Raw genomic sequence first — 26,380 nt, forward strand, 5'->3', positions numbered from 1 at the left:
TTTATTTTGAATATTTTTTTTATTTTAAATCGTATTTCGAGAGATTATTTAAAAATTTTTTCGTTAAACCACCCAAATATTTTTTATACACGCGTCTGCAGGTCACAGATCGAGCCTTAAAAAAAATTTTTATACGCGCGTTGGGACATTGCAAATATAAGTTTTGAGTACATTTTATAGCTTATGGACCGTGATATGTACATGTACATGTAGATGTACCCATGCATATGTTACAAATCTAATCTTATCTAAATAACAGATACAAGTCAGCTTACACTTATCGAAGCTGTGCGGCGCAAAGCCAACAAGTTGGCTAAACATTCGATTTATACGCATTAATTCCATTGCTAACAAGTAAAAGCCAAAACTAAAAGCCTTTCACACGCACACGCACACTCACATACTCACTCCGTGGCTGCTGTGTGGATAAAGGAGCTGCTTAGTCAACAAATTTTCAACAGAGTTCACTTGCAGTTGAGCTGGCATTAAACTATTGCCATACTATATTCATATTGTTGGTTTAGTTGGCTTTTCAAGACAAGTTGAGGCCTCTCGCCCTCGCTGTCCCCCTCTCCGTTGCTGTGCTTTTCCCACGGGCTCGCTGTCTGTCTGGTTAGTAGGCAGCCATTTGGCTTTTGGCCAGGCAGGCGCGTTGAATGCGCGTTGGCCTTTATCTGCCTTGCATATCAAATGGGGCGCTGCTGACGACAGGCTATCCGCAGCAGCAAGGACTAGTGACAGGACACCGCACCACTTTATGGCATTTCTTTGGCAACATCTTGATAATGACCAGTGACCCCAATATGAGAAACGTGCAACACATGCGCGTCCTCCAACACACTTTCACTTCCTGCCGGGTAGGCGAGACGCCTCCATCACGCATCAGCAGTAACAACAACAACAACAACAACAACAACAACATTCTCTCTTGGCAACACTTTCTCTAAGAGCTGTGCTTTGGTGGCATGTTGTTTGGGTTCCATTTCCTACATTTTGTTGTTGTTGTTGTTGCTGTGCTTTGCTTTTAATGCACATTTTTTCACACTAAACACGTGCATAAATCATGAGGACTTTTTTATTTTTATTTTTTTTTTCTATTTTTTATTTTGCTCAAGGCTAAGTGTGCTAGCCTGCAGATTTGCTTTGCGACTGCTCCGTAATGTCAGCTGGGGCATTGAGAGCGAGCAGCTCGACTTTGCCTTCTATGCAAAATGCATCAAATAATAATGCATAATGCAGCAGACTAGCACCAACAGCAGCTGCTGCTGTTGCTGTTGCTATTGCTGTTGCTGTTGGTGTTGCTGCAGCAGGACACTTGTCCTGATTATGGCTTGTGCCACTGTGTAAAGTGTCGACCAAATGAAACCAGAGTCGCCTTGTTGGTGGTTGCAGCAGCAGCAGCAGCAGCAGCTGTTGCCATGTTGCAGCTGCATTTGCATTTCACTCAACCATCTGCCTCTCCCTCTGGCTCTCCATCACTCTCTGTCTCTGTTCCTCTTGTCTGTTTGTTTTGACTGCTGCGACACGGGAGCCAAGCGCTTTGGCATTAAAATTTATGTTGAGCCTAAGACATTAAATTTTCTCATAGATTTTGTCAGCCCCACAGAGGGCCCGCTCATTCACCCTCTCTCTCGCTCTCTCTCTTTCTGTTTCTCTTTCCCTTTACCTTCCACCAAGTCTCTGCCTCTGTTGCTGATGTGTTTATCATTTTATTTATGCGCAAATGTTGTTGTTAATTAGCTTCGAGTTTATGCAACTGCATTGAGCTTTTTGGCTTTGGGGCTGGGAGTCTATTAAATGGGCTATACAAAATTAGATATACAATTTATGACCTGATTGTTATGCTAAAACATCCCATAGAATTCTATAGTAGTCACTTGAGGCGCACAATGTCGTCATTTGAATTTATAAACTTTTTAGAGTTTTTTTATTTTTAACTTTCCTAAAGGTAAGGAGAAGAATGGAATGTAATTTGGTGAAATTAGCATTTAGAAAATGATGGAAATATAAGGAATATCTAAAATGTATATAATAATGGATAAATATCGAAATAAATACATTTTTATGTACATGAACAAGGATAAAAAAATTAAAAATAAATACATTATTGTGTATATAAATAAGGAACAAAAAATCGAAAATACATTTTCTATAAAATTTTAATTAGTTAATGTATTTTGAGCTATTGTTTTATTAGTTTGCTTTCAGTTTCTATTTTTTAAATATATGAATGCATTATTTGTTATATATATTTTTTAAATAATTTATGTAGCTTTTACAATTCTTAAACTGGTCTGGTCATCTCTAGTTAGCAACGAGTATCTAATTGGGAATGTTCACTGTATTCATGTCGTTAGCCTCTGTTGCCTTTGATCCTGGTGACATTCCCCTTGAGCTGGCATTTAAATCATTCTGCCAATTGACTTATTTGGTACCGTTAGATGCTTGTTTGAGAATTGGTGGGTGGACATTGAGTTCTCTGCTGTTGCTACTGCTGCTGATGTTGCTGATGCTGTCTGCCCCCTGTTTTCAAGCGCCTAGCTTAAGGCATAACTCTTGCCACAACTGGCAGCTGGCAGCAGCAGCAACAGTAGAAGCAGAAGCTGAAGCTTCATCTCACTGCTGCACAGATATTTACGCCCCAAAAAGCTGGCAATAAAATGCGCCCAGCGCCAGAGGAGCGATGCGGGCCACGCCCACACCGAAGTGGGAGAGAGAGCTGCCTTTCAATTTCAGTTGGAAGAATACACACATACGCACACACACACACACATTTTGCATTGCAAGGCGCAGGCAATAAGAAACGGAAGACCGGGTAGGCGGGAGGCGTGTCGGGTTTGAGAATTGCAAATGGAATGGCGCACTGCAATGACGACACTCTGCAATTGTTTGCACTTGCTCCATATTCGTTATGTATGCCCTAAAAAAGGGCATTACAGCTATGCGAAATAAATAAAAAAAAAAAAAAAAAAAAAAAAAATAATAATAATCAATAAAATATGAGAAAATTGTTATATAATAGGAAATAAATATAATTTTAAATGTATATAAAATGGCAACACTTTAAGTTTTTATACATATGTAGTGTATTTAAGTTTCGGTCCTTTTCCTATTCCTCTTCTTTTTTTTTTTGTATTTCTGAGTTGGCCTTTTGTGCCTTTGGGAGGCAACTGCTGCAATTTGCGCGTTCGGCCTTTGTCGTACATGAAAAAAAAGTAAAAAAAAAAAACTAGAAATAAAACTGTGCACAACTCACCTACGAGTGGTAGGCGCACAAGGGGGCGTGTGCCTTGCTTTGTGGTGCATTTAGTGCACAAATTTGCAGCTTTCCTTAGGCAGCGACTCATATATTACTTATTTGCACCACGAACTGGCCTTTAAACAAATTGCATAAACATTTGTTACCCAACTAAAGCAGCTTTTATGCTCTTACATACAAACACACATGCATATATCTATGTGTGTGTAGGGTTGAGCAGTGAAAAATTGCATTTTTATAGCCGTCGCGCTCTGCTTTTACGTTCTTAAGTCCATTTTATACCTGTTGTTTATTTATGGCCTTCCTTTTCGTCTACCAAATGCGAAAAAATAAGGTAAAGAAAATCCTATTCGGTTGCCCTTTCTGTTGTGGCTGCTGTTGTTGTTGTTGTTGTTGTTGTCGTTGTTTTCAAATGAATATTTGAAAACGAAAAACCTACTCTGCGGCTGCTCTTTTTTATTTGCTCTTTGGGTGTTTTAGGATTGGCCTAGATAGGAGGCCTATGCTGGATATGTAACTTTTTTTTTTAAATAACTATTTGCGGTTGCATCGTTGAGAAGGGAGAGGAACTATAACTGTATTAACATAACACAATTGCAGTTTTAATAAAAAATAAAAAAAAAAAATATATATATATATTTATATATACAGTCGAGTTCCGATAGTTCGAAATGGTAATATTAAATGTTTTTTAATTTATACAGAAATTCAAACTATCGGTACTTATCGAAAACGAATTTGTTTCAAGGGGATATAATTTGTTTTCGATTTATCGCGATTTTTTTAGTAAGCGGGGTACAAATTATCGAGACTTGAATGTCATTATATTTGTTCCGTTACTTGAAATAATGAAATTTTGTTCTAAGCATTTTTTTTCTTCTTTTTCTTTATAGGTAAGGTGTACGCTGCGTGATGGAGGCTTAACCCAACCTTCAATAGTCGTGTGGTGACTTAAAAAAATATATAAAATAATTTGAAAAGCAATTACTAAATCCTGCTTGTCCCTTTGGGTTAATAGCAAAATATCTAGGTACAGATGTATATGCCCTTAACGATTTTATTTATTACGTATAATAAAAGCTAACTTTGTCAACTATAGCTTTTATTTTCTAGATTACATTTTTTTATTTTATTAATTAAGATAGATTTTAATATACATAGCTGAAATTTAAATTTGGGTTAACACAAGCGCACAATATTTAAGAGTTCCCATGGGATTCGCCAGTGGATAAGCAAAATTAAGTGAGTAACAAATTGAAGCAACAACAAGATTGTGGCCTGATCGATGGCCAAAAGCCATTCATTTAAAGGACATCATAATCAAATTGCAAAAGACAAACGGGAGGGTAAACAGCAAACTGTCAGAGTATATGCGCAGTAGATCATATATACACATCTATATAAGTATGTATGTGTGTGTCTGTATATACGGACAAAAATTATTTATTAATTACTCACACTCGCCTTTGCAGATGCTGTGCGGCAATTAAATCAATATGAACAGCTACAAAATGAAGGCATGAATAATTGATTTAATTTGCCATGTTCGCCTCAAAGCCACAGTCGAATTCCGGCTGCGTTACGGGTTACGCTTCGATATTATTTAAATGTTTTTTAACTTTTGACTTGGTGAAAAAGAGAAAGGTTGTGTCATTTGCTTGTTCAGTGATTAAAGACAGAAAATCGAAGTATACTAGAACGTAGAATGATAATGGTAAATATTGAATATTTAATATCAACATAGCTCATCTATGACAGCTGTAATCCATTTGAGTGCGGCGCAAAAGTTGAACTCTATTTTGTATTTTGTCAAAGAGAGGTCAGAGAGTCCATTGAGTCGGCTATTGATAATGACCGAAAGTTATGTGTACTTTCGAGGATTATCAGACTGATTATGCTTCTGTTTACGAGAAAGTTATTTTTAACAGTAGTAAATCTGCAGCGAAAGTGCATTTTGTCAGTACCTAAATATTTAAATATTTAATAAATTAATTTAAATATATTTCTTTTATTTTGTTCTTTTTGATATATTCTTAAACCATTCAAAATTACATTTTTCATTGAGAAAGAACTGACTCTATTCAAATGGTTAATGCAGTGTTTCATTTAAAATTACTTTAAATAAAATATCATACTATATATGAATATTTAAATATAGATACTCAGTGGTTTCAAATATTTGCTTTCGGGTTTCTATTTAAATGCATTTTATATATTTTTTTTCTTATAATGTAGATGCATAGATAATAATCTAAAACAGAGTCTATGCATTTATAAATTTTTCTATATTTATATAATGATTTTCCAAGTCATTAAACTAATTTAAAAGATATGTATATTTATTATTCAAATCAAATTTATATATATATATATATATATTTAATATTTAAAAATAATAATTATTTTTCAATTACGCACTTTCTCAACGCAAATTCAAACTGACTTCACCACTAATAACAAAATTGATAATTATATTATGAAAATAATTGATTAAAATAGCAGAAATTGATTAAAAAGTTTGCTTGCCTTTCAATGTTTATAATTATATTTGATTGTTTTTAATCAACTTTTTTCTTGCATTTTCGCTCACATCGAGCTCTCGTTCTGTCTCGCTGTCCCCCCAGAGAGCGCAAATGTGCTGCAAATATATAAATTATAAATTTATGTGTTAAATTTCGACGCGGCTTTGTCGCTGCCAGCGGCATCCATTTTGACATTATGAATTTATGCGAAGTCTGGAAAAAAACCTACATACAAATAGATGTATATATTTATGTATATGCTGTATATACGAGTATATATATATATATATATATATATGTACATTTGTATGTATAGAGTCACTTGTGTATATAGTATATTTTATGGCATATTTTCAGAGCATTTGTGTCCTCAAAAACTGTTTGTGTGTGTGTGTGTGCTTGTGGCATATATTGCAAATAGATGCATGAAACGACATGTGATCCAATATGAAATATACTCGCACAGACACAGACACAGGCACAGAGGGGTCTGACAGTTGCACGCTTCGTCGCTCTGTCTAACTGACTTATGCGTCATTCGCCGCAAAAAAGGCAAATGCGCCCGGGTTGGGGCTAGGATTGGGGCTCAGCCCTGGGCCCACCATGCACCCTGCTGTTGCTTGTTTGTCTGTCACACAGTTTGACACTTGCTGCTTGAAAAAGCTACGATGGGACTTTTCTATAAAAAGTTATTATTATTATTATTTTTTAAAAACGTTCATTTTTATTAAATTTACTTTTTATGTTATTTAGAGTGCATGTTAAATGTGAATTGAATTTTATATAGGTCGTATCATCATCTGTGCAAATTTAATTGGTTTCATTTGCCAGCTGCTCCACACTATGCCCGTTATGCCGGCGTCAACTTCGTTCGATTCATATACGCCATTCAGATTGCTATCAAAATAGATGTTGAAATATTGCCAGAAATTTGAAGAGAGAAACTGACAAAACTCACCTGTCCATGCACTTGTGGAACCACCAGCCCGATTTGTAGGCCATGGCGCAGTCTTTATTCGTATCAGGCGTCGAGAATGTGGCATTAATGTGTGTGCTTAATGAATCGCCGGCATTGCCCGAATATGCACCGAGCACTCTTAATGCATACGATGCAGCCGCATTATCGATTCGAAACTCGCTGTATTGTGCGTGTCGCACCTCATTGTCCTCATCCTTCAGGTATATAATAAGTTCGTGCGTGTGCCATTTGGTCATGCGATGCAATTTCTCGAGTCCAATGAAAAACTCAGAGTGCAGATCCCCAAATCCGCGGCGATATTCGATCCAGTTTCTATTGAAATTAACACTGCCATCCAGACGCCGCAATATGACAGTCCAGCCGCTGTCAGCAAAAATCGAGTCACACAACACCGGAAATGTATTGATGCCCGGCACTTTGATATCCTGTATAGAGCTGCCCATACCCGGCGAGCAGCTCGCAGCAATAATTTTGTCAACTTCAGATATTATGAAGGTGGTTTCGATTTGATTCACTGGTTTATGGACATGTTTAATATGATTTATAGTTATATCTACGGGATTTCCATCGTGCAGCAAAGGTTCTATATGATCTACAAAATATTTCGACCATTTCGCTTCCATATCTTTGATCAATTTTTGCGTTAGCTCTGTGGCATTGACATCATCTTCATTATTGACTTTTTTTGAATTATCGCTAAATAAGTATAACACAAATAAAATAAAAAGGAATATACTGACACCATCTGAATGAGACATAATAATACGGAACAGCTAGTTGAAAATAATCTACACTCGTTGAAATTCAATAATAAACTGAATCGACTTGGGCTCGCAATCTACTATTTATTCATTTCAATGCATTTATATATATGTATATGTATATGTATACTTAGTCTTATCAGCTGTTATGGTCTCAGCACTAGTTTATATACTGAATTTGCACAACTTTGATAATTAAAATATTTTCTAGTATAGAAAAAAAACAAATTATATATTTAAAAAAAAAAAATGTTTGTTCATCTCATTAATTTCACACTAATATTTTGTAGAATTATAGTAAAATATTTCTGGTTTCATGTAATACTTTGTAATGAAATATAATCTAGAGGAAAATCAATAAGAAATTGATTGAAGAATTTTAGAAATATTTTTATGCTTAGTTAATACATATTTCAAATGTCATGTTATAAATTATATTGAAATATTCTGTAGTATTTTAGTAAAGTATATTGTGTGATTTCATCCCACTGTACCGTCACATCTTTGGCATTTTCTTTATTTGTTTACTCAACTTGTGTGACGGTAGCAACAAATAGCCAAGATGTTAACCGACAATTACAATCCCAGCACAATTTATTCATGTTTTGCAACCTTTCTTTGGGCATTAGACGACAATGACGATGATGACGGTGGCAGCTATTGTTTACAGTGGGGCGACAATGGCGCCGGCTCATTGAGTCTGACGAGTCAGACACTCAGTCAGTCAGTCGGTCTGTCGGTCCGTCAGCCAGTTGGGTCTGAATCATTCACATATATGGGGTCTGGCATTTGGCCTGCTTGACAACCGCACAGACACAGCTCCAGTGACTTCCATTTTCATCATAATAAAGTCTGTTGAAAGGAAATCGATATGCTGGTAACTTAATCATGGAATAAAGTCGACGTCAAGTTCTCTTTTATATATGATTCTACGTTGTTTCCATGGGGTATATAGGATTTCTAAACACTTATTGTATTCATGTTCAACTTGAATTTCTATTTTCGAGGTAATAAAAAATCAATTCGGATTTAATAAAAATTTTTTTATTTTTGTATTTATTTATTTTTTTTTTTTACATGATTTCAAAGTTTACTTATCGAATAAATAAAAAAAACTCTTTTCATTTGAATAAAATTGCACTTCAATAAAGAAAAAGTAGTTAAAATAGAATTTTTTATTTCCTAAAAAAAATAAACATAAATACAAAAAACATGTATTTAAGTAAAAAGAAAGTGAGATTACTTATTTTATGAATATAAAAATATATAATTTAATAAAGTAATTATTATTATTATTATTATTTTTTTTTTAATTTTACATTTGTTATGAAAATACTTTTAATTCAGTCTCTTCTTTTATTTAAGAGAAAATACAGTGAATTTATTCGGAATGTCCAATCAATATGTTGGGAATCACATTGATATATGTATATTTTCTAGTTGAATATATTTCAGTTACACCTGAAGAGTATTTACTTAATAGTATTGCTGTGGCATATGTTTTTCTTGTTGCTTTTGCTTTTGATGTTGTTATTGTTGTATCATCGTCTAAATGTGGGCGCTGCTGTTCGTGCGTAGCCAACTACTTTTCCACTTGGAGTTTTATTTACCTTATGAGCATTGGCAGTGCGAGTGGCCAAAACTTGTTCTTTGCTTGTGCTCGTGTCTAAACTGACTTAAATAAAGAATGAGAATGAGTGAGACAGAGCATGAGAATGAAAGGGAGCGAGCAGAAAGAAAATCAAACTCTCTTTAACTATACGCTTTGGCTGACTTCAATCACTTAGCTCAACTTTCTTTCCCATTTCCCTTTCCCAACTAATTTAGCTGCTTTGCCGTATAGTTTCTGCTATTTGTGCATTCTCTATATATGTCGAATGCAAGTCAACGCGGTGCATTTTTGTATTAATTTTATGGCTGTGGGCTTGAAGCCTTAGCAGCAATTGATTAAAGACAGAAAAACGAAATATACTAGAACGTAGAACGATAATGGTAAATATTGAATATTTAATATCAACATAGCTCATCTATGACAGCTGTAATCCATTTGAGTGCGGCGCACTGATGTATTTGAGAAATTAAAAAAAAAGAAAAATCATTCATAATTAGCTATAGTGGCATCTGACTTGAACTTGAATTTTTTTACTCGATAAAAACATAACGGGATGATTTATCGAATTTTAAAAGCAAACTCGACGTCCGCGCTGTATATACGGTCATTTAAAAAAAAATTGAAGTCACTATCTCTTATATCTTCGGAAATCGACGCGTTCAAACATACGGACAGACGGACAGACGGACAGGGCCAAGTCGACTCAGCTCGTCGCCCTGATCAAGAATATATATACTTTGCGGGGTCTGCCACGCCTCCTTCTGCCTGTTACATACATTTCAACAAAACCATTATACCCTGATTTCCCATTGAAAATGGGATTGGGGTATAAAAAATATATATATACATATATAAATATATATAAATTTTTAAGAATGTTGTGATAACACGATCTATTTATTCAATCCTTTTAGCTTTTTATATGGTCTATAAAATTTTACAAATTATATTGAAAACATGATTCATATTTCTGTTCTGAGCTTCTTCTTTGCTGTAATGCGATTCAGTCTGAATCTGTCATCGTCAAACAGAATTAAAATCGCTTATAATTTCAAATAAATATCCGTTTTGCCTATAGCTAAAAAAAATGTTGAGTCAAGAATTTATATTTATTTATTTATTCTGATTCTGATTCTGATTCTATGCCTGTTTCATATTCTTCTAACTGAAATTTCAATTCAAATTGCAGTTCAATAACTAAAAATAATCAAATATACATTTAACATTTATCATCACAACTTATAAACAATTTGTGTAGCCTACTTTTTGGGGCTTCGCTGCCAGGCAGCGAGATATTGTCCGATTTTATTTTTTCAGTCCGTCCCATATAGCAGCAGCAGCACGTGACCTACATTGAATGTCATTTGGTAGCTAGGAAAGCATAAAACAAAAAACAAGAAAAACCAGAAAGGAAAAAATCGAGATTTGTCCTTCAATTATTTGCTACAGGACTCGACGCTGAGATTTATTTATTTTATTTTTTCCATCAGAGCTGGGGCAAGGTAAAATGGAGCAGGGAGCACGAGAGAATGCAATACATATTTGATGTCATTTAAAGTTCATTAAAAATGAATGGCCAGCGTAAAAGGCAAATGACAGACAGAGGGCAAAGCTTTTATATGAAACTTCAGCTTCAGCTTCAACTTTATTTGATTTTATAGATTTTTTGTTTTGTTTTTTTTTTTTTTTTTTTTTTGTATTACTTTATTTACCAATTTATTTATGCGTTTGCTAGCCGCAAAGTCGGTCCATATAGCAATTAGCAAAAGTTGTACAGTTCGATTGTGCGACACATTTTTGCTATCGTTTTGACAGTTGGTTCGAATTGTCATCAGCCAGCCACACAGAAACTCCCTATTGGTTAACAGCAGCAGCAGCAGCTGCAACAACAACAACAACAACAACAGCAACAACAAATAAATTAACTTTTAGTGTACAGCTGTTGATACTTTTTTGATTACTATCACTGCACGAAATTGGGAGTGGCTTTGCAAATAGTAACGACAGTTGGATATTCGTATACGGCATGTTCGCAAATATTTATACATATGTATGTACATATAAACATATATATACATACCATTTATATGTATATACATTTATATATCCATATATATATATATATATATATATATATATATATATATTTTGCATTTTGTATGCACTAGACAACTCTATGGCAGACAATGGATACGACAAGCGACAACAATTCCTTTAATGCGGTTGACAACTTTTCTCATTTTCCATCTGTATGTGAAAGTGTGTTTGTGTCTTTCTAGATCTCTTTCGCTGGGTGTGTGTGACTTTTCCTCTTGATTATTTGTGTTGAGTGAGGTTTTTTAAGGGGTCTTGTTTCTTATTCCTTATACAAGTTACTTAACATTTTCTATTGAAATGCGAAGTATGGAAAAAGTGAATGCAACCATCGAATTTTCTTGAAGGACCAGTGCAGATAACAGTGAGTTAACAGTAACTGTACTAATAACAGTAATAGGAACACTAATAGTAATAGTAACCGTAACGGTAAAAGGAAAAGTAAAAGTAACAGTAGCTAATACATACTTCACCCCTAGTTTTTCCTATTTTATAACTAGAATTTCAATCTATGTGCATATACTCTTGGTAAAAGCGGCAAAATTGTAAATAATTTCTAGTTTAATTGAAGTATTTGCCAGCACTGGCAAACATTCCATATTTTTGTTTGATCCCCATGGTATTTATGTAACGCGCCCTTTTGATGCGTTGGACCCACATTTCGTGATAGAACTATTTTAATTACTATTTATATAGGAACAGCAACAACAGCAGTATGAAATGGACAGTTTGTATAGTAGTTAGACGACCTAGTTTTTTTTTTTCTGCATAACTGAACGTTGCTCAACACTGTCCCACAACAACTATGCTGAAAGTTATACAGAGAGCGGGTGTAGATATTTCTTCTTTTTTGTTTTGTTTTTTTGGCAATATGCGAGGAGTCTATATAAAAAATAAATTGCAAACATTGCGCACAATAGTTAAGTAAAATAAACAAAAACTTTACGTCTGTTCGGGCACATTTGAAACTTTATTCATGTGCATCATGTGCTATTGTTGTTGTTGCTCTGTCATTTTGTTATTCATATCACGAAATCAAAAAACAACTACGATTCTTTTAGGCAGAAGCTCTCAACTAGCAAATACCTTGACTAGCAAAACTAATATTTCGAAATTTTTGTGGATTTCTTGATTGATTATGAGGTATACCTATAGAACACTAATTGTGTAAATTGTAACAAAATTTCAAAAGGCATATATAAAAACTCAAGTTGTCCAAGTTATGCTATGAAAACAATGAAAATTATCGATATCTTTTGATAATAATGAATTCTACCTAAATGAGCTATTGAGAAAAATATGATGAACTTGTGCTTTCTGGTCTCTGGTTGACGTTGCTTACGAGAAGCACACAAACGGACGGATATAAAGAGGCAGCTTGCCAAACGGCATAGATAAATCGATAAATCGATAGATGTCGAAATCAAGATCGCATATAAATTATTCTACCTTCTCCTGTCACATACATAACAACAACCACAGATATACCTATAAAGCGTATTTTCAATGGATACACCAAAAAAACATAGACGACATAGATAAATTGACAGATCACAGAAATACCCATTAAGTACCTTTTCAATGGGTATACCAGAAAACACAGAATACAGCAAATAAAATTGAACAAAAACATTTTTTGTAGTTATTTTCTTGCTAAGTTTGAGTTGCTTGTTTGTTGCTGAGTGAATATTTGAGTTATTTTCTAATATTATTTTGTAGTATGATATTTTTTGCTGCGTCTTCTTCTTCGTACTATTTCCAATTGTCGGAATGTTCCAACTGCAGCTCTTTTTTGGCATAGTTTGCATGCCTTGTGAGCGTCTGTGATTGAAAGGCATTTCCAATTTTTTTTTGTCTCTTTTCGTTTCTTTTTTTTTTTGTTTGGCAGATGTGATTTTTGCCCTGAACATTTGTTGCATGTCACATTGTTGCTGCTGTGTGCAACATAGTTTGCTGCAAGTAGTTCATGCTGCCGTCTCGGCTTACAAATGTTGCAACGTGCAACTATTAAATAGTTTTGCAGCCCCAGCAGCATCTGCCATTGCCATCCCAAGAAGCTGCCACAAGAACTTTTGCGCTTTTGTGCCACTTAAATGTAACCCCTTAAAACATTTTCAAGATTCCAAATAAATTTTTGCCTTTTGCTCGGGTTTCTTTCTGCTTTTTTCTTCTACTCATTTTATTTTAAAACAAAAGCCAATTGTTTGTTGTTGATTTGAATTCTGCTTCTCCAACAGAGAAAACTAATCAAAACTATACAAAGCTTTCGTTTCGTTTGCCCCACTTTTCAGCTCTGCTCAGTTGGTTTGCCATTTTCAGTACAAATCAACACAAGGTATTTTTATTATATATTAAATAAAAGTGAAAAATAAAAAGAAAATATGTAATTGAAGTTTTATTACATTTTTTTTTTTGTATTTTATATTTTTATGGGGCATATTGCTTATTTTAAAGTATTTGTGGAGATTTAGTATCTTTTGTTTGATTGTATATTTTCCACATCTGTTCTGCATTACGGGATAGATCTATGACTTAGCTCTGACAAATTAAATTTGCACAAGCTTTTCGCTTCAACTGATTCTGTTTTGCCTCAATTTGTTTTGCGTCAATGTGCAAGCATTGAAAAAGAAAGAGAATAAACTAAATAAATAAATAAAATATATTAGCATAACATTTTGGATCCAATTTTCATTTAATAATTAACAGCAATAACCATTTAATAATTAATTTAGTATTGCTGCGATTTTAATATTTAATATTCGCTTGCTTCGTACCCACTTTGAAGTCGCAATCAATTGTAAATGATTTGATGAAGACAATAAACTTCAATTAACAAAATATTTGCTAATATGAATTCCTTGTTCTCCAATCATAGTCGACTGAGTCTTGGGTAAATGCTGCTTTTGATTGATATTTAGTTTCTCTTTTAATTATTATCCATTAATTCACCTGCTGAATTGAGCAAGCGCCCGAGCACTGACTACAATTGCATCAATCAATCTTATATTATATCACATCGCATGCTCAACAAGATATCTATCTATATCAATCAATCTATCTATCTATCTATCTATGGTATTAATAAGCAATAAGGATAGTAAACATGCAGCATGTTTACCTCAAGCATTTGCTTGACTGACTGCCTGCCTGGCAACTAACTAACTAGACAACAATCTTACTATCTAACTGTGTAACGGTATATTATAATTAACAAACATCATGATGATGTTGAGGTGCCCAAAAGCTTTTGTTACTTGAGCCTCTGCCATTGTCTGGGGTCTGCATCGATTTTGATGTGCCTGATTCTGAAGTTCATTAGATGCATGCTTGAACAGTGAGGTGTATCAGTATATATATACATATAAACATATATACATATGTGTATATATTTTGGACAATAATCCATTCAATTTGCTTGTACAAATGCTTAGCATCAGTTGGAACAATATATTCGTAATTAATTATTGTTTGCGCATTAGACGAAATTGACTATCGAAACGTGATAATTAACTGATTCGAATTTTGATTGAATAGAAGGAAAAGGAGTTTTACTAACACTCTCCATATATGCTCTTTAATGATAGAGACTGAGTGTCTTCTTAAACGCGGCTCAATATTAAGGACTTTGAGACCTTATAATAACGATATGTACAATTTATACATTAAGTAAAATGTTTACAAATTTATTCGCTTTGCTGTTTCTTTGAAATTGCAAATTCAAGTTGTTAATGTTGCAGCGGAAAGAAGAAGAAACCTGAAGCAACATGGCGCATAATTAACGTCAAGCAACTACAAATTGCGACAAATTAAAAGTGCCCAAGCAAAATGTTTTGAGCCTATAAAGGAAAATAGCAAAAAACAAACAGAAACAACAAAAAATAAATATAAAAACAAAATGCAGTTAAAAAGTGCCCAAGCAAATCGGCGTATTATAAACTAAATGAAGGCAGCTATAAAGTAATTTAAATGTCGACCAGTGAGTTGAGTAGACGAGAGGCTAACGAAAAAAAAAAAATGAAAAAATAAAAGAAAAAGTCAGAGAAGGGACGTTTTACACACATTTAATGAGCCGCCCGGGCACAGTGAGAAAAACTCGTTAACAGCACGGCATACAAAAGAAACTTAACATAGGAGAGCATAGGGAGAGAAAGAAATAGGAAGAGAGAGAAGGAGAAGGAATAGAAGAGCTGTCGTATAAAAGAAAAGGTAGCAAAGTTGAATGAAAAGCTCAGCGAGCGGCGCAATATAAAAGTGGTTTGTGGTGCGGGGCTCGACTAGTACATATCTATTAAAATGGAAAGCTCAAGATTTTACTATATAATTGGGTTCAATTTATTAACTGAAAGCATGAAATGAATGCTTTAAAATATTATATTATTCAAATTTACTTTGATCTCATTTTTTCATTATAATTATGTAAGATTCATTATAATATATTATATTATTTACTATTAAGGAACACCGATTTCTTAGTGTATTGATAACAGTTGGAGATCTTTTTAGATAAAAATTAAATAAATGATGAATATTCTCTATATTATTATATTTGTCGTATACATTTTTTTTTCCAAATATTTGACTCTGTTTTATTCCGTTTTCAATTCTTTATTAAACATCTCATTTAGCTTGGCAAACCAGAGTGATTATATTTTATTTTATTATTATTTATTTTTCCTGGAAATTAGTTTGTGGATAAAAAAAAATTTCATTAGCAGTCAGATTTGTACAATAAATAGACAATCTTGTTTTTAGATAACCTGGAAGGAACTGTTGCTAAAGCCAGCTTTTAAAAGACTTAGGAATTCATAATTTATGAATATATAGATGAGAGGACAAATGGACTAGAATGCATATATACTTATTTTTAATTGAGTATATGTCATACAGTTACATACACTTACACAGCACTAAAATACCCAAGTAGCTTTAGGGTATTTTTTTTTTAAAGGGACAATTTTCATTTGCGCCTGTTTGAGTTGAGTTCGATAAGGGGGGGCAGTCGATCAATGTGGAGCATTGTGCGCGAGCTGTCAACGTTCGATGCTGGGCGAAACGCCAATCATTCAGCTGATTAGTTTGATTTCAGCGTTACGCTATTTCCGTAATCAATGGAGCTGCAATCGAATGGACAGAGCTGCGTGGCTGCTGGGCTACTCTTTATGGCTGTGGAATATCCTACTAGACAATGAATGGACTTTAGCAGATAGATACCCACAGGCAGACAGAGAAAGAGAGAGACTGAGAGACTGAGTGAGATAGAGACAGAGGGCGAGAGAAAGGATAACTGGTGTGGCAGTAATTGGGCATTGAGTAGTTTCGGTAGTGGCGCGGGGGCGTGCCGGATGTGGCCGAAGCGTAACAATTATGGACACGGGATCCACCCTAAAAATGTAACGTAACCAGCACTAATTGCTTGACTAGTTAGCATTTGGCTGCAGAACTTTCCCATTTTTTCCCCATTTCCTTTTATTCCCGCCGTCCTCTTTTTGTTGGCAAATTGAAATATTGATTGAGTTATTTTTGGGGCCGGCCAGCTGTAAAACGGAGAGCGGCAAAAATTCATTAAGCATTAGGGTCGATTGTCCGCAATGATTAAAGATTCAATATTTAGATTTTCAACGAAGTGTTGTTATTCTTTGTGTAAGGATATTCAACCGAAATGAATAATATTTTTGAAGTGGTGCAAAAAGTATATATACTGTAGCGTAATGATTATTTTATGATAATGAATATTTCATGTTTATTTATGATATTTTGGAATAAAGAACGGCTTATCTTTTTAATAAGTATATTCTTAATCCGGCTTTAATTTGTTTTACAAGTATTTGAGTATTTTTTAAATTAAAAATCGATGTTTTATATATTATATTTTTCTAATCGATTTCCTTTCTATAAATATAGAAAATCAGTTGAAATAATATGTAATATTAATATTCTTCGGTCTGGTATTGTAACTTAATAAATAATAAAAAATATCGACAATATGAAATTATATATATAAATAGATTATTATGCATATTTTTATAATATTATTTATTACATTCAAATTTTATGACATCAATTACCTGCAGATAACATTTTCTTTTTGAATATTTTTTATTATATTTACCTCCCATAAAATAGTTTTTATTGTTATTATTAATAATAAATATATTTCCTTATTTAACAGTTATTTATTAAAATTAATGTTGACTTATCCATTATCCAAAATTTTAAAATATTTTAAAAATTTAATTTAATTTGTATGTAAATTTATTTGTTTTTATATTTTTAAATGAATCTATCAAATTGTGTATTTTGGGATAAAAAGCAGCTGCCCTTAACCGCAAAAGCCGCACATATTTTCACACACATATGCATACACATAAAGGCAATCACAACATACTTGTATGCTAATACCATTTAGTATGTTGCTTGCGGGTCTTTTAGTAGATGCCGTTGTTTCTGACGCCCAGATGTAGGCAAATGTTTTGTTTTTCTGTTATCTCAACATTTTGCACGAGTCACGCCCATAATCCATAAGTTAACTTACAGTTCTGAAGTGGGTATTTGGGTGTGTGTTTGCTTTTTGTATGTATATGTGGTCGCTAACTGTGTCTGTTTAACCCACATGCAGACGCGCCCCAACGCCCATTCATGTCCCGCTGCGGTTTGTTTAGCCAGCAAATAAACAAAGTGCATGGTTGCCAGCCAAAAAAAAAAAAAAAACTGAACCAAAACCAGAACCGAAAACCAACAGCAGAAGCAGAACCAGAAACCCAAATCGCACGCTTCGGCTCTAAAGGGTTAAAGTGGCTTTAAACGACGGCCTGGAGATTGGGCGAGCGTCTGCCTTGGGGCGTGTCCCCGTGTATCTATGGTAAAGAGGGAGAGAGAGGGACAGAAAAAGAGGCGTGTATTTTGCTAACAATTTATGATTATTTTTACTTGCTCCTCTTGCGCCTCTTTACTATGCTCTATGCATCCTCCCTTCCGATTTGCTTGCCCAACTACTGACCCGCATTTAAATACGAAAAAAAAAAAAATCTCCAAAAAGGCAAGCAAAAAGGTTAAAGGTCCTTTCGGGGTCTAAGTCTGGCCAAATATATTTTTGCATAAATAGAAATTTTTCGTTTAGCCGCATTCGAGCAGACGCCATTTGCCGCTGATGATGTGCTAATCCTGACGCACGAAAATTGCTCATACGCCACGCAAGCCGGCCTCTGTCTGCGTGTGTGTGTATGTCTGTGCGTATGTGCATGCATTTGTCTGTGGCCTTCTTTCGGCCAGGCGCAAGGACAGGTCAAGTGGGCGCCGCAGCCACATAATCATTTCGATTGAATGTGTTTTTTATGATGACTTTGTTTGCAGCATTTTACGATTTGCCTGAGGTGCTTAAGAAAACATTGTGGTCTCATATTAAAGAGCGATAGCAATTTTCAAAACGGAAACTCAGCGCAGCCCTATAAAGCTGAAGGAATAAGTTTTTCATACAGTGGGAACAAAAATAAAATACAATAAGAATATATAAGATAATGTATGTATGTAGTTAGATAAATATACATATTAGCACATACATTTAAATAAATTTATATGAAAAATACAATAAATAATATATTTATATATAGTTTGGTTCAATAGATTATAATTGAATTTGTTTATATACTAACTTTATTAATAAATATTGCAGAAAATAATAAAAAAAAAATATATATTAAATATAATAATAATATATATACCTATAACAGAGTAAGATATTTATGAAATTTGAGTAAAATTTCTGTAAATAAGTAATTTATGAAATACAAAGAATAGGTGAAATAATATGAATATGAATAAAAATAAAAGAATGTTGAAAAAAAGATATTGAAAAATAAAAGAAAAATAACATATCTTAAGAAAAAATAAATAAATAAAAATAACATATCTTAAAAAAATAAATAAATAAATAAAAATAAAAATAGTAAATAATATATATTTTTTTTTTACTTTATTTTTTTTTTTACTTTTAGTTTATCTTCAAAAAATGTATACATTTTAATAATTTGCAAAAATGAAATTTATTATTTCAAATAAGAATAAAATTTTAATCATTAAATTAAAATAAATTTTATAGAAAGGTATACATTATTTGTAAATAGAAATATAATCATTTATTCAAAATATATACAAAAAGCACTGTGATGTAATTTAATTACAGTTTAATTCAATATTTATTTCCTTAGTAACAAAAAGCAACATCAATTAGTATCCTAAAGACGCTTGATAAAAAGTGCAATAAAAATCAAAAGAGCATTTGAATTTATTTGAAATTTCTGAATTTAGATTTTAGCCAAAATGCGAAATTAATCTAATTAAGTTGCAAGTTGAAATGTTTGAGTGTGCACTCGAGTTGATGCACGTCAGAGACTTTGTCAAATAATTGAATTATTTCATTGAAAGAATACTTCTGCTGCAGAGACGAAAATGTGTGTGTGGTGTGTGAGAAGACAATTTGCACATAAGTCATGTCAAATGCTTAAATGTAATAACAGTTTGTGAATGTAATTTATTTAGATATGCAATTCATTTCAATTTACAATTTGCAAACGTCATAAGACAGGAAAAATGTAATTAATTTCAACTTGTGAATGGAGACGCAAATATCTCAACACTAATTTGTAACGTGTTTGGGCCAGGCCCGAGAGTCAGCTAAGCCAGCCAAGTCAGCCAGCTGCTGCTCTGTTGATTATGTCTAATAATTTTTGATTGCTTTCCAGCAGGCAGAAATTCATTAAATATTGATTAGAGATATGCCAGGATAACACGCATAACATAGCCAGGCCATAGCCTGCAGCCTGGTCAAATTATATAAATACCAAGCGAGAATGCAGTACGTATGATAATATCAAATATTCTGTAGTTCGTACTAGATTTGCTAAACGCTGCTGTTAATTGCAATTTAAGCTTTTGGCATTTTCAGCATTCTCACATGGAAATATATATATGTTTATACTTGTTGTCCTTATCATATTTGCATTTGCTATTTTCACAGCTGGCATCGCAAGTGCAATTTGTTGTCGCCTTCCAACTATTTTCAGGCAATTTGTTTTTTTCTTCTTCTCATTCTTCTCTCTTGCTGCTGCTGTCTCAGACCGTGTCAATTACTTGTTAGATAAATTCCTTAAATTTCTGCTAAATGAAATGCAATGCAATGTTATTTCCGTTTATTTGCTTGAGATTTCCGCAAATACATATAACTCTTAGGCACTCTGCCTCTGTGTGTGTTTGTTTGTGTTTGTGTAATTTTGCATTTGATCAGCTAAGGGCGTCTTAGCAAATTCCTTAGCTCTAGTCCCTGCTGATAGTCGTCTTAAGCCATTTGATGGGATTTGTTTTAAATGCCATTTGGCTGCTTGCACAATACGTTCTTCGATTGGTCTTGGTTTTATATTCATTTTGCTTTTGTTTTTGCACATGACATTTATTATATTACGCTGTCATCTCAAGCTTATTGGCAATACATGAATTAAATATTGGAAAATTACTGTTTTGGAAATTAATGTTTTTCTTATCAATTGTCTATTTAGCAGCTCAATAGTGTATTATTCAAGAAAATGTCGAGAATGCGATTAGCTATTAAAAAATTAATGTTTCATTTTATTGTTATTTGCAAATGGAACTAATATATTTGTAAATGCATTGGCTCGGTTATCATGTGGATGAACAGCTTAATATTTTTAATATATGCAAATAAAAGTAATTTTGTGCAGAAAAAACAACAGCTGCATATCTTGGCTATTTAATTTTTGCACATTTAATATTTATATTACTTGAAAATAATATCTGGCTAATTGGAACATTATACTCTATTAATAATATTTAATTTTTGGCTGAACTAAAAATAAATATAGCCTTAAAATTTTCTTAAGAACTTAAGATGAAGTCTAGATAAAACCCGTTGAATAAAGTTGTAAATTGTTTAGATAACAGCAGTATTTTAGTAGGGAATGTGCAGTTAGCATATATTTAATAATATATGTCTGAATATACATACGTATGTTTTATTCCCTTAGACATGCTTTGTAAGTTTACGGGTTTAACAAAAGCATTTCGCCCTGAATTCCTTGTTGAAAAATATAATTAAAAACACAATTGTTGTATATTGTTTATAATTTTTCAAATCTCATATAATTCAGAACATAAGTATTATATATCATTTTGAATTAGCATTTCTGTAATATATGTATATGCTCACATAAAAGAACGGCAAACTTTTAATGAAAGTCTGTTACTGTTAACTGTCTAACATTGCAAAGTGGGGCGAAACAATTAGTAAGCTTGACATTTGGAATGAAATCTGTGCCTGCCATTGTATGCCATTTATGTAACATTTCTGCTCGTTTTCATTGGTTTTTTTTTTTTTTTTCGGGTAACAACTGTTGTTCATATGCATGCAAATTGAAAAATCTCGGTCAATAAGCAGAATAATACGCTGGCTGTGAAGCTAACAGCAGTTGGGGTAAAAAGGACAAAGCGTTGACAAACCAAATACGCACTTAAAACGAAATTCACACACACACAGTGAAACCACGTAGCGTACTGCAACAGTCGCCATTTTCATTCTCATTTCATGCCATGCCATGCTATGTTAACTGCTGCGAGTTGAAGTTGTGAGTGGAGTTGGGGATTGGGGTGGGCGTTGGCGTTGGGGATTTCAGTTGTGGGTGGCTGTTTGGGTTTTTGGTGCTTGTCATTTGGTTAGCCGAAACGTCGCTTGCATACAAAGCACAACATAAATTCAATTTAATAAACATGTGAAGTCCAACAAGAGAGAGAGAGAGTTGGAGAGGGCGGTGACTGACAGACAGTGAAAGAGCTAACTACCCCGCAACCCGATCAAAAATGCTTAACAATTGCAATTGGCTAAACAATAACATGGCAAACCTTCCTCCTCCTTCCACTCCTGTCGCTGCTGACCCAGTTTAGCGTTCTTGTTCGCTATACTCTCTATGTGTTTACTTAGTTTTAGTTTATTGTAATACACACACATTCATATAGACATATGTATATAGATATATCTAGTTCGCCCTGCTGATAGATGTGGCGTTGACTCCTCGCATTGCTTTAAACTTAAGTTTTTAGCCGCCCCAAGTTGAGCAGCTCTGTCTCTGTCTGTTGTGTGGCTCTTCGAAGTGAAATTGCTTGTAATGCATTACAAGGCAAAAAACTTTTCTATTGCCTGTGCCCACGCTTGCTAACCATTTGTCTGTCCGTCCGTCCTGTGTCGCCTTTACTTATTTTGAAACGGCTTTGTCGCCAGCCAGGCAGCCAGGCAGCCAACTCTCGCCTGCAGCTCGCCTATAGTTTTCCCTGCTTGCGAGCAAACCAATTTCGGTTTCGAGCTTCAAGTTTAGTTCTGTCAGATTATTGGCTGGTTTATGCCTTCGACTCGAGTTCCCCTTTTGGCGTTGTCTCTTGTCTGCCCCTGTGGCGTTATCTCTCGATATGCAGCTTTCGAGTTTGTCTATTTCGGCTTCAACTTCTTTTTCTTCTTTCTCTTCTCCTCTCTTTTTTCGAGTTGGTCAATTTTGTCTTGATTATTTTGTGCCGTCAATGCTGGACAAAGTTTTTCCGCTCAGCTCTGTGCGAATTTAATATGGTAATTATTTGTGACCGAAGCGAACGAGCTAACACTGTATTGCAGTCTGCGTTAAGACTGCAATTTGTTGGTTTTCAAGTCAATTGGCTATTAAGGGCTAACACAGACTAATGGCCCATGACGTGTGTGAGTGTGTGTACGTGTGTATATATGTAAGTATGTGTTCATCGATTTAGACTGCAATGCTATAAGCTGCTTTCATTTACTTAAAAGTTCGTTGACACTGAAATTGACTTTAATTACGTTTTCTTTATCTAAGAATCTTTTATTTATTTCTTAGGTTTACTAAATTTCAATTTCTAAGAAAAATTTGATTTTATCCATAACCTTTTATCATTTATTTTAGTAATTTTCTTATAAAATATCTTAAAGATTTGGTGCTCGTTGAATTTATTTAATTTGCATCTTTAAAATGAAAATGCTAGATACAAATCTTGTAATCTTGATCAAAAATAATTATAATTTTTCTTTTATAAAATATTTTAATTAGACTAATTTTCCCACTTGCACTTTTTTTTTATTTGATGCAGAAAATTCTTTCAGAAATTATTCACAAATATTAATTTTTTACAACTTTTTACATAGTTAATATTATATAGAAATAAATCCAACATGATGTTCATTCAATAAAATATTTATGTAAATTTTTGTTTACCAATATTTATAATTTTATATTATTTATTTATTTACGTTTTTAATTTTTCAAGCCCAGATTTTGTTACCAAAAAATAAAATAAAAGTAATTAAGTAACCTAATCAAAGTAAATTAAAAAATATTATTGTACACTTTTTTTTAAATATCCAAAATAATAATCAAAAAGATAATTTAGTTTAAATAAATACATTTACTAAAAATAATGATAATAAAAGAATAGGAAAGTATTTTGTCGAATATATTTCTTAGCTAATCTCTTACCAGTTCAACTATATAATATCTTCAATTGAATTTATTTTAAATTTATATTAAATTTATTTCCAATATAATATTTGAGCGTTGACTTAACTGAGACGTGCCTCGTTTAACCTCCAGTTTTATCACAGCGCTTTATTTATCTTATTATTTTTTCTTTTCTAATGGAATATTATGTAAGCTTGTGTGGGTCGTGTCAGTTGTTAATAAGTAAATTGAAGCAAGTTGGCAGCATTTCAGTCATGTTTATGCAAATTGACAGGCAGAGCGCCTAATGGCTAAATGCTCTCAACCAGCCAGCCAGCCAGTCAGTCAGCCAGCCAGCCAGCTAGGCAGCTATAAAGCCCCAGCACAGGCTGGTGCACAGGCTCCCCGTCTAATTTGCATGTTGGCCCGCAATGTGCCACGCCTACAAACCAAACCAACCAACCACCGGGAACCCCATCAAAATCTCGTGCCACTCCATCAGGCAACCCAATTTTCAAAATTTTACACACTTAGTCAGGCAACACTTGAGCGGCTTATTAACTAAGCTCGGCGTTAACCGAAAAATGCTTTTAAATGTTTCGCTCGCGTATACGTGATGTAATGCTGTTGGCTGCCAGCGAAATATAACGCATACGCTTCGATACCCAGCACTCATTACTCATTACGCATACGCCGCATAATCCGCTGATTGCTCTGCTCATTGTGCCGCTGTCATATATATAAATATATATGTATATACATATATATATATATATTTTTCTTTTTACTTCTCATGCACTTTGGCAAAGTTTTTGATGCTGACATCTAATTTTGTTATCACAAATTTCTACATGTGGTAAACAGAAAAGGCAGAAAAAAGAATAAGACCGAAGAAGGAAAAATATGCGGCTGGCAGTCAGTTGAGAGCCCTGAAAAACACATTATCGAAATGAATTTTTGGCCTAAAACAGCGGCAGCCCAAAACAAGAAGCATAAACAAGTCTTAAACACTGTTTGGGTTGGGCGTGCGGTCTAACGGCCCCTCATCAGCTGCCATAAATACTAGAAATATGTTGGCTGACAAGCACACAAACAGGACGCGCACAGACAGGCACATACATACACACACAGAGACACATACGTTCACACACACATCTAAAAATCCAAAAAGGCTTACAGACTTGCTGTACAAGTACTTTTCAGCTTTAATGCGAATGCGGCGATTATAAAAACTACAATGCAGTGAAATAAAATACTGGCAAAAGACTTAAAAAGAAAAGAGGAGTATTGGTAGAGGATATTACATATGGGGGGACTAAAGGAAGTGTTAGGATTTATTTTAATACATATTAAAATATTATATAGAAATATTTAATAAATTTATTTGTTTGCAACTCTCTTTATAAAAAATACTTTAATATTTTTCGTATTATATATAAATATAAAATTATAAATGAATTTTGAATATTTAATAATTAATAATAATATTTAAATGTTGCATTAAATGCATTAAATATATAGTAAAAAATTCATTTATATTCATTCATTCATTTAATAATATAATTATATAATTTTTTAGTATTATTATAAGATAATACTACTTAAAGTAATAAAATTAGATAGTAATAATATTAATAATAAAGTACAATAAAATATAATAAGAACTAATTAAAATAAAATAATATAAATTAGTTTAAAAAATCATTAAAGAAACAAAATTGAAAATAAATACTTCCTAAAAAAGCAAATAAATTATTATTATAATTTATATATATATATATATATATATATATATATATATATATATATATATATATATATATATATATATATATATATATATATATATACAGTCAACACTCGATAATCTGTACCCCGCTAAATCGAAAGTCGCGTTCAATCGAAATAATTCGATCACCCTGAAAGAATTTCGTTCTCATAAATTCTCGATAATTGAGTTTCTGTGTAAATCGAAAAAAAAAACTTATCCCCTTGCCATTTCGAATTATCGGGAATCTACTGTATATATATATATATATATATTTTTTTTTACCAAATTTGTAGTCCGGCTAAGTATCTAGCAGTCGTGTTCTTTCATATTCTCTTTGCTTTTTTCGTTATTTATTTTTGGTCTTTTTCCCGTTTTTGTTGTAGTTGTTTTTTATACCTTCTTGCCTACATATGGCTTTAATCCCTTTGTTGTTTTTCATTTTGATTTTCATTTAAGCTGATTTACTTTGCACGGCAGCTGAAAATTGTGCTTTGTTGTTTGTTCGTTCGCTTCTCTTTTTGTCTGGCGGCGAAAATTGCTGTAATTGAGTTGTGAAAATCATTTTCATTCACCATTTATTTACAGTTAATTTATTCAAAATGACAAAAAGGTAAACAAATACACATGTACATATATTTTGCTTATATGTATAAATATATGTAAGCATACTTTTAATTACGTCCACCAATTAATAAAGAAATCAGAAATTACAAATGATATCAATAAATCTCATAGAGTGGCAAGCATAAATATCTATGGGCATGAAAATAATTAAAATTAAAAAATGATCAACAAAAAAGATATAAATGTCGTATAACTAAAATATATACACATATATTTAAATATATATAACGATTTTAACGTCATTAATTTGTAAATTAAATA

The 26,380-nt window shown here is 33.1% G+C and overlaps 2 protein-coding genes across 5 annotated transcripts in view; one reads left to right on the plus strand and one right to left on the minus strand.

Moving 5' to 3' along the window:
* Positions 1–26,380, plus strand: part of LOC6576994 (disintegrin and metalloproteinase domain-containing protein 10) — a 148,985-nt gene that overhangs the window by 69,164 nt on the left and 53,441 nt on the right. The gene's annotated exons all lie outside the window — the stretch shown is intronic.
* LOC6576993 (ficolin-2) lies at positions 6,501–7,577 on the minus strand. Its single transcript, XM_002002933.4, has 2 exons — positions 6,740–7,577; positions 6,501–6,678 (listed from the first exon to the last, which is right to left on the minus strand). The coding sequence occupies exons 1-2, from the start codon at positions 7,516–7,518 to the stop codon at positions 6,561–6,563; spliced, it is 897 nt and encodes a 298-aa protein (XP_002002969.2). The 5' UTR covers positions 7,519–7,577; the 3' UTR covers positions 6,501–6,560.

Source organism: Drosophila mojavensis, unplaced genomic scaffold, assembly GCF_018153725.1.
Source record: "Drosophila mojavensis isolate 15081-1352.22 unplaced genomic scaffold, ASM1815372v1 contig_36, whole genome shotgun sequence".
NCBI classification, from domain to species: Eukaryota; Metazoa; Arthropoda; class Insecta; order Diptera; family Drosophilidae; genus Drosophila; species Drosophila mojavensis.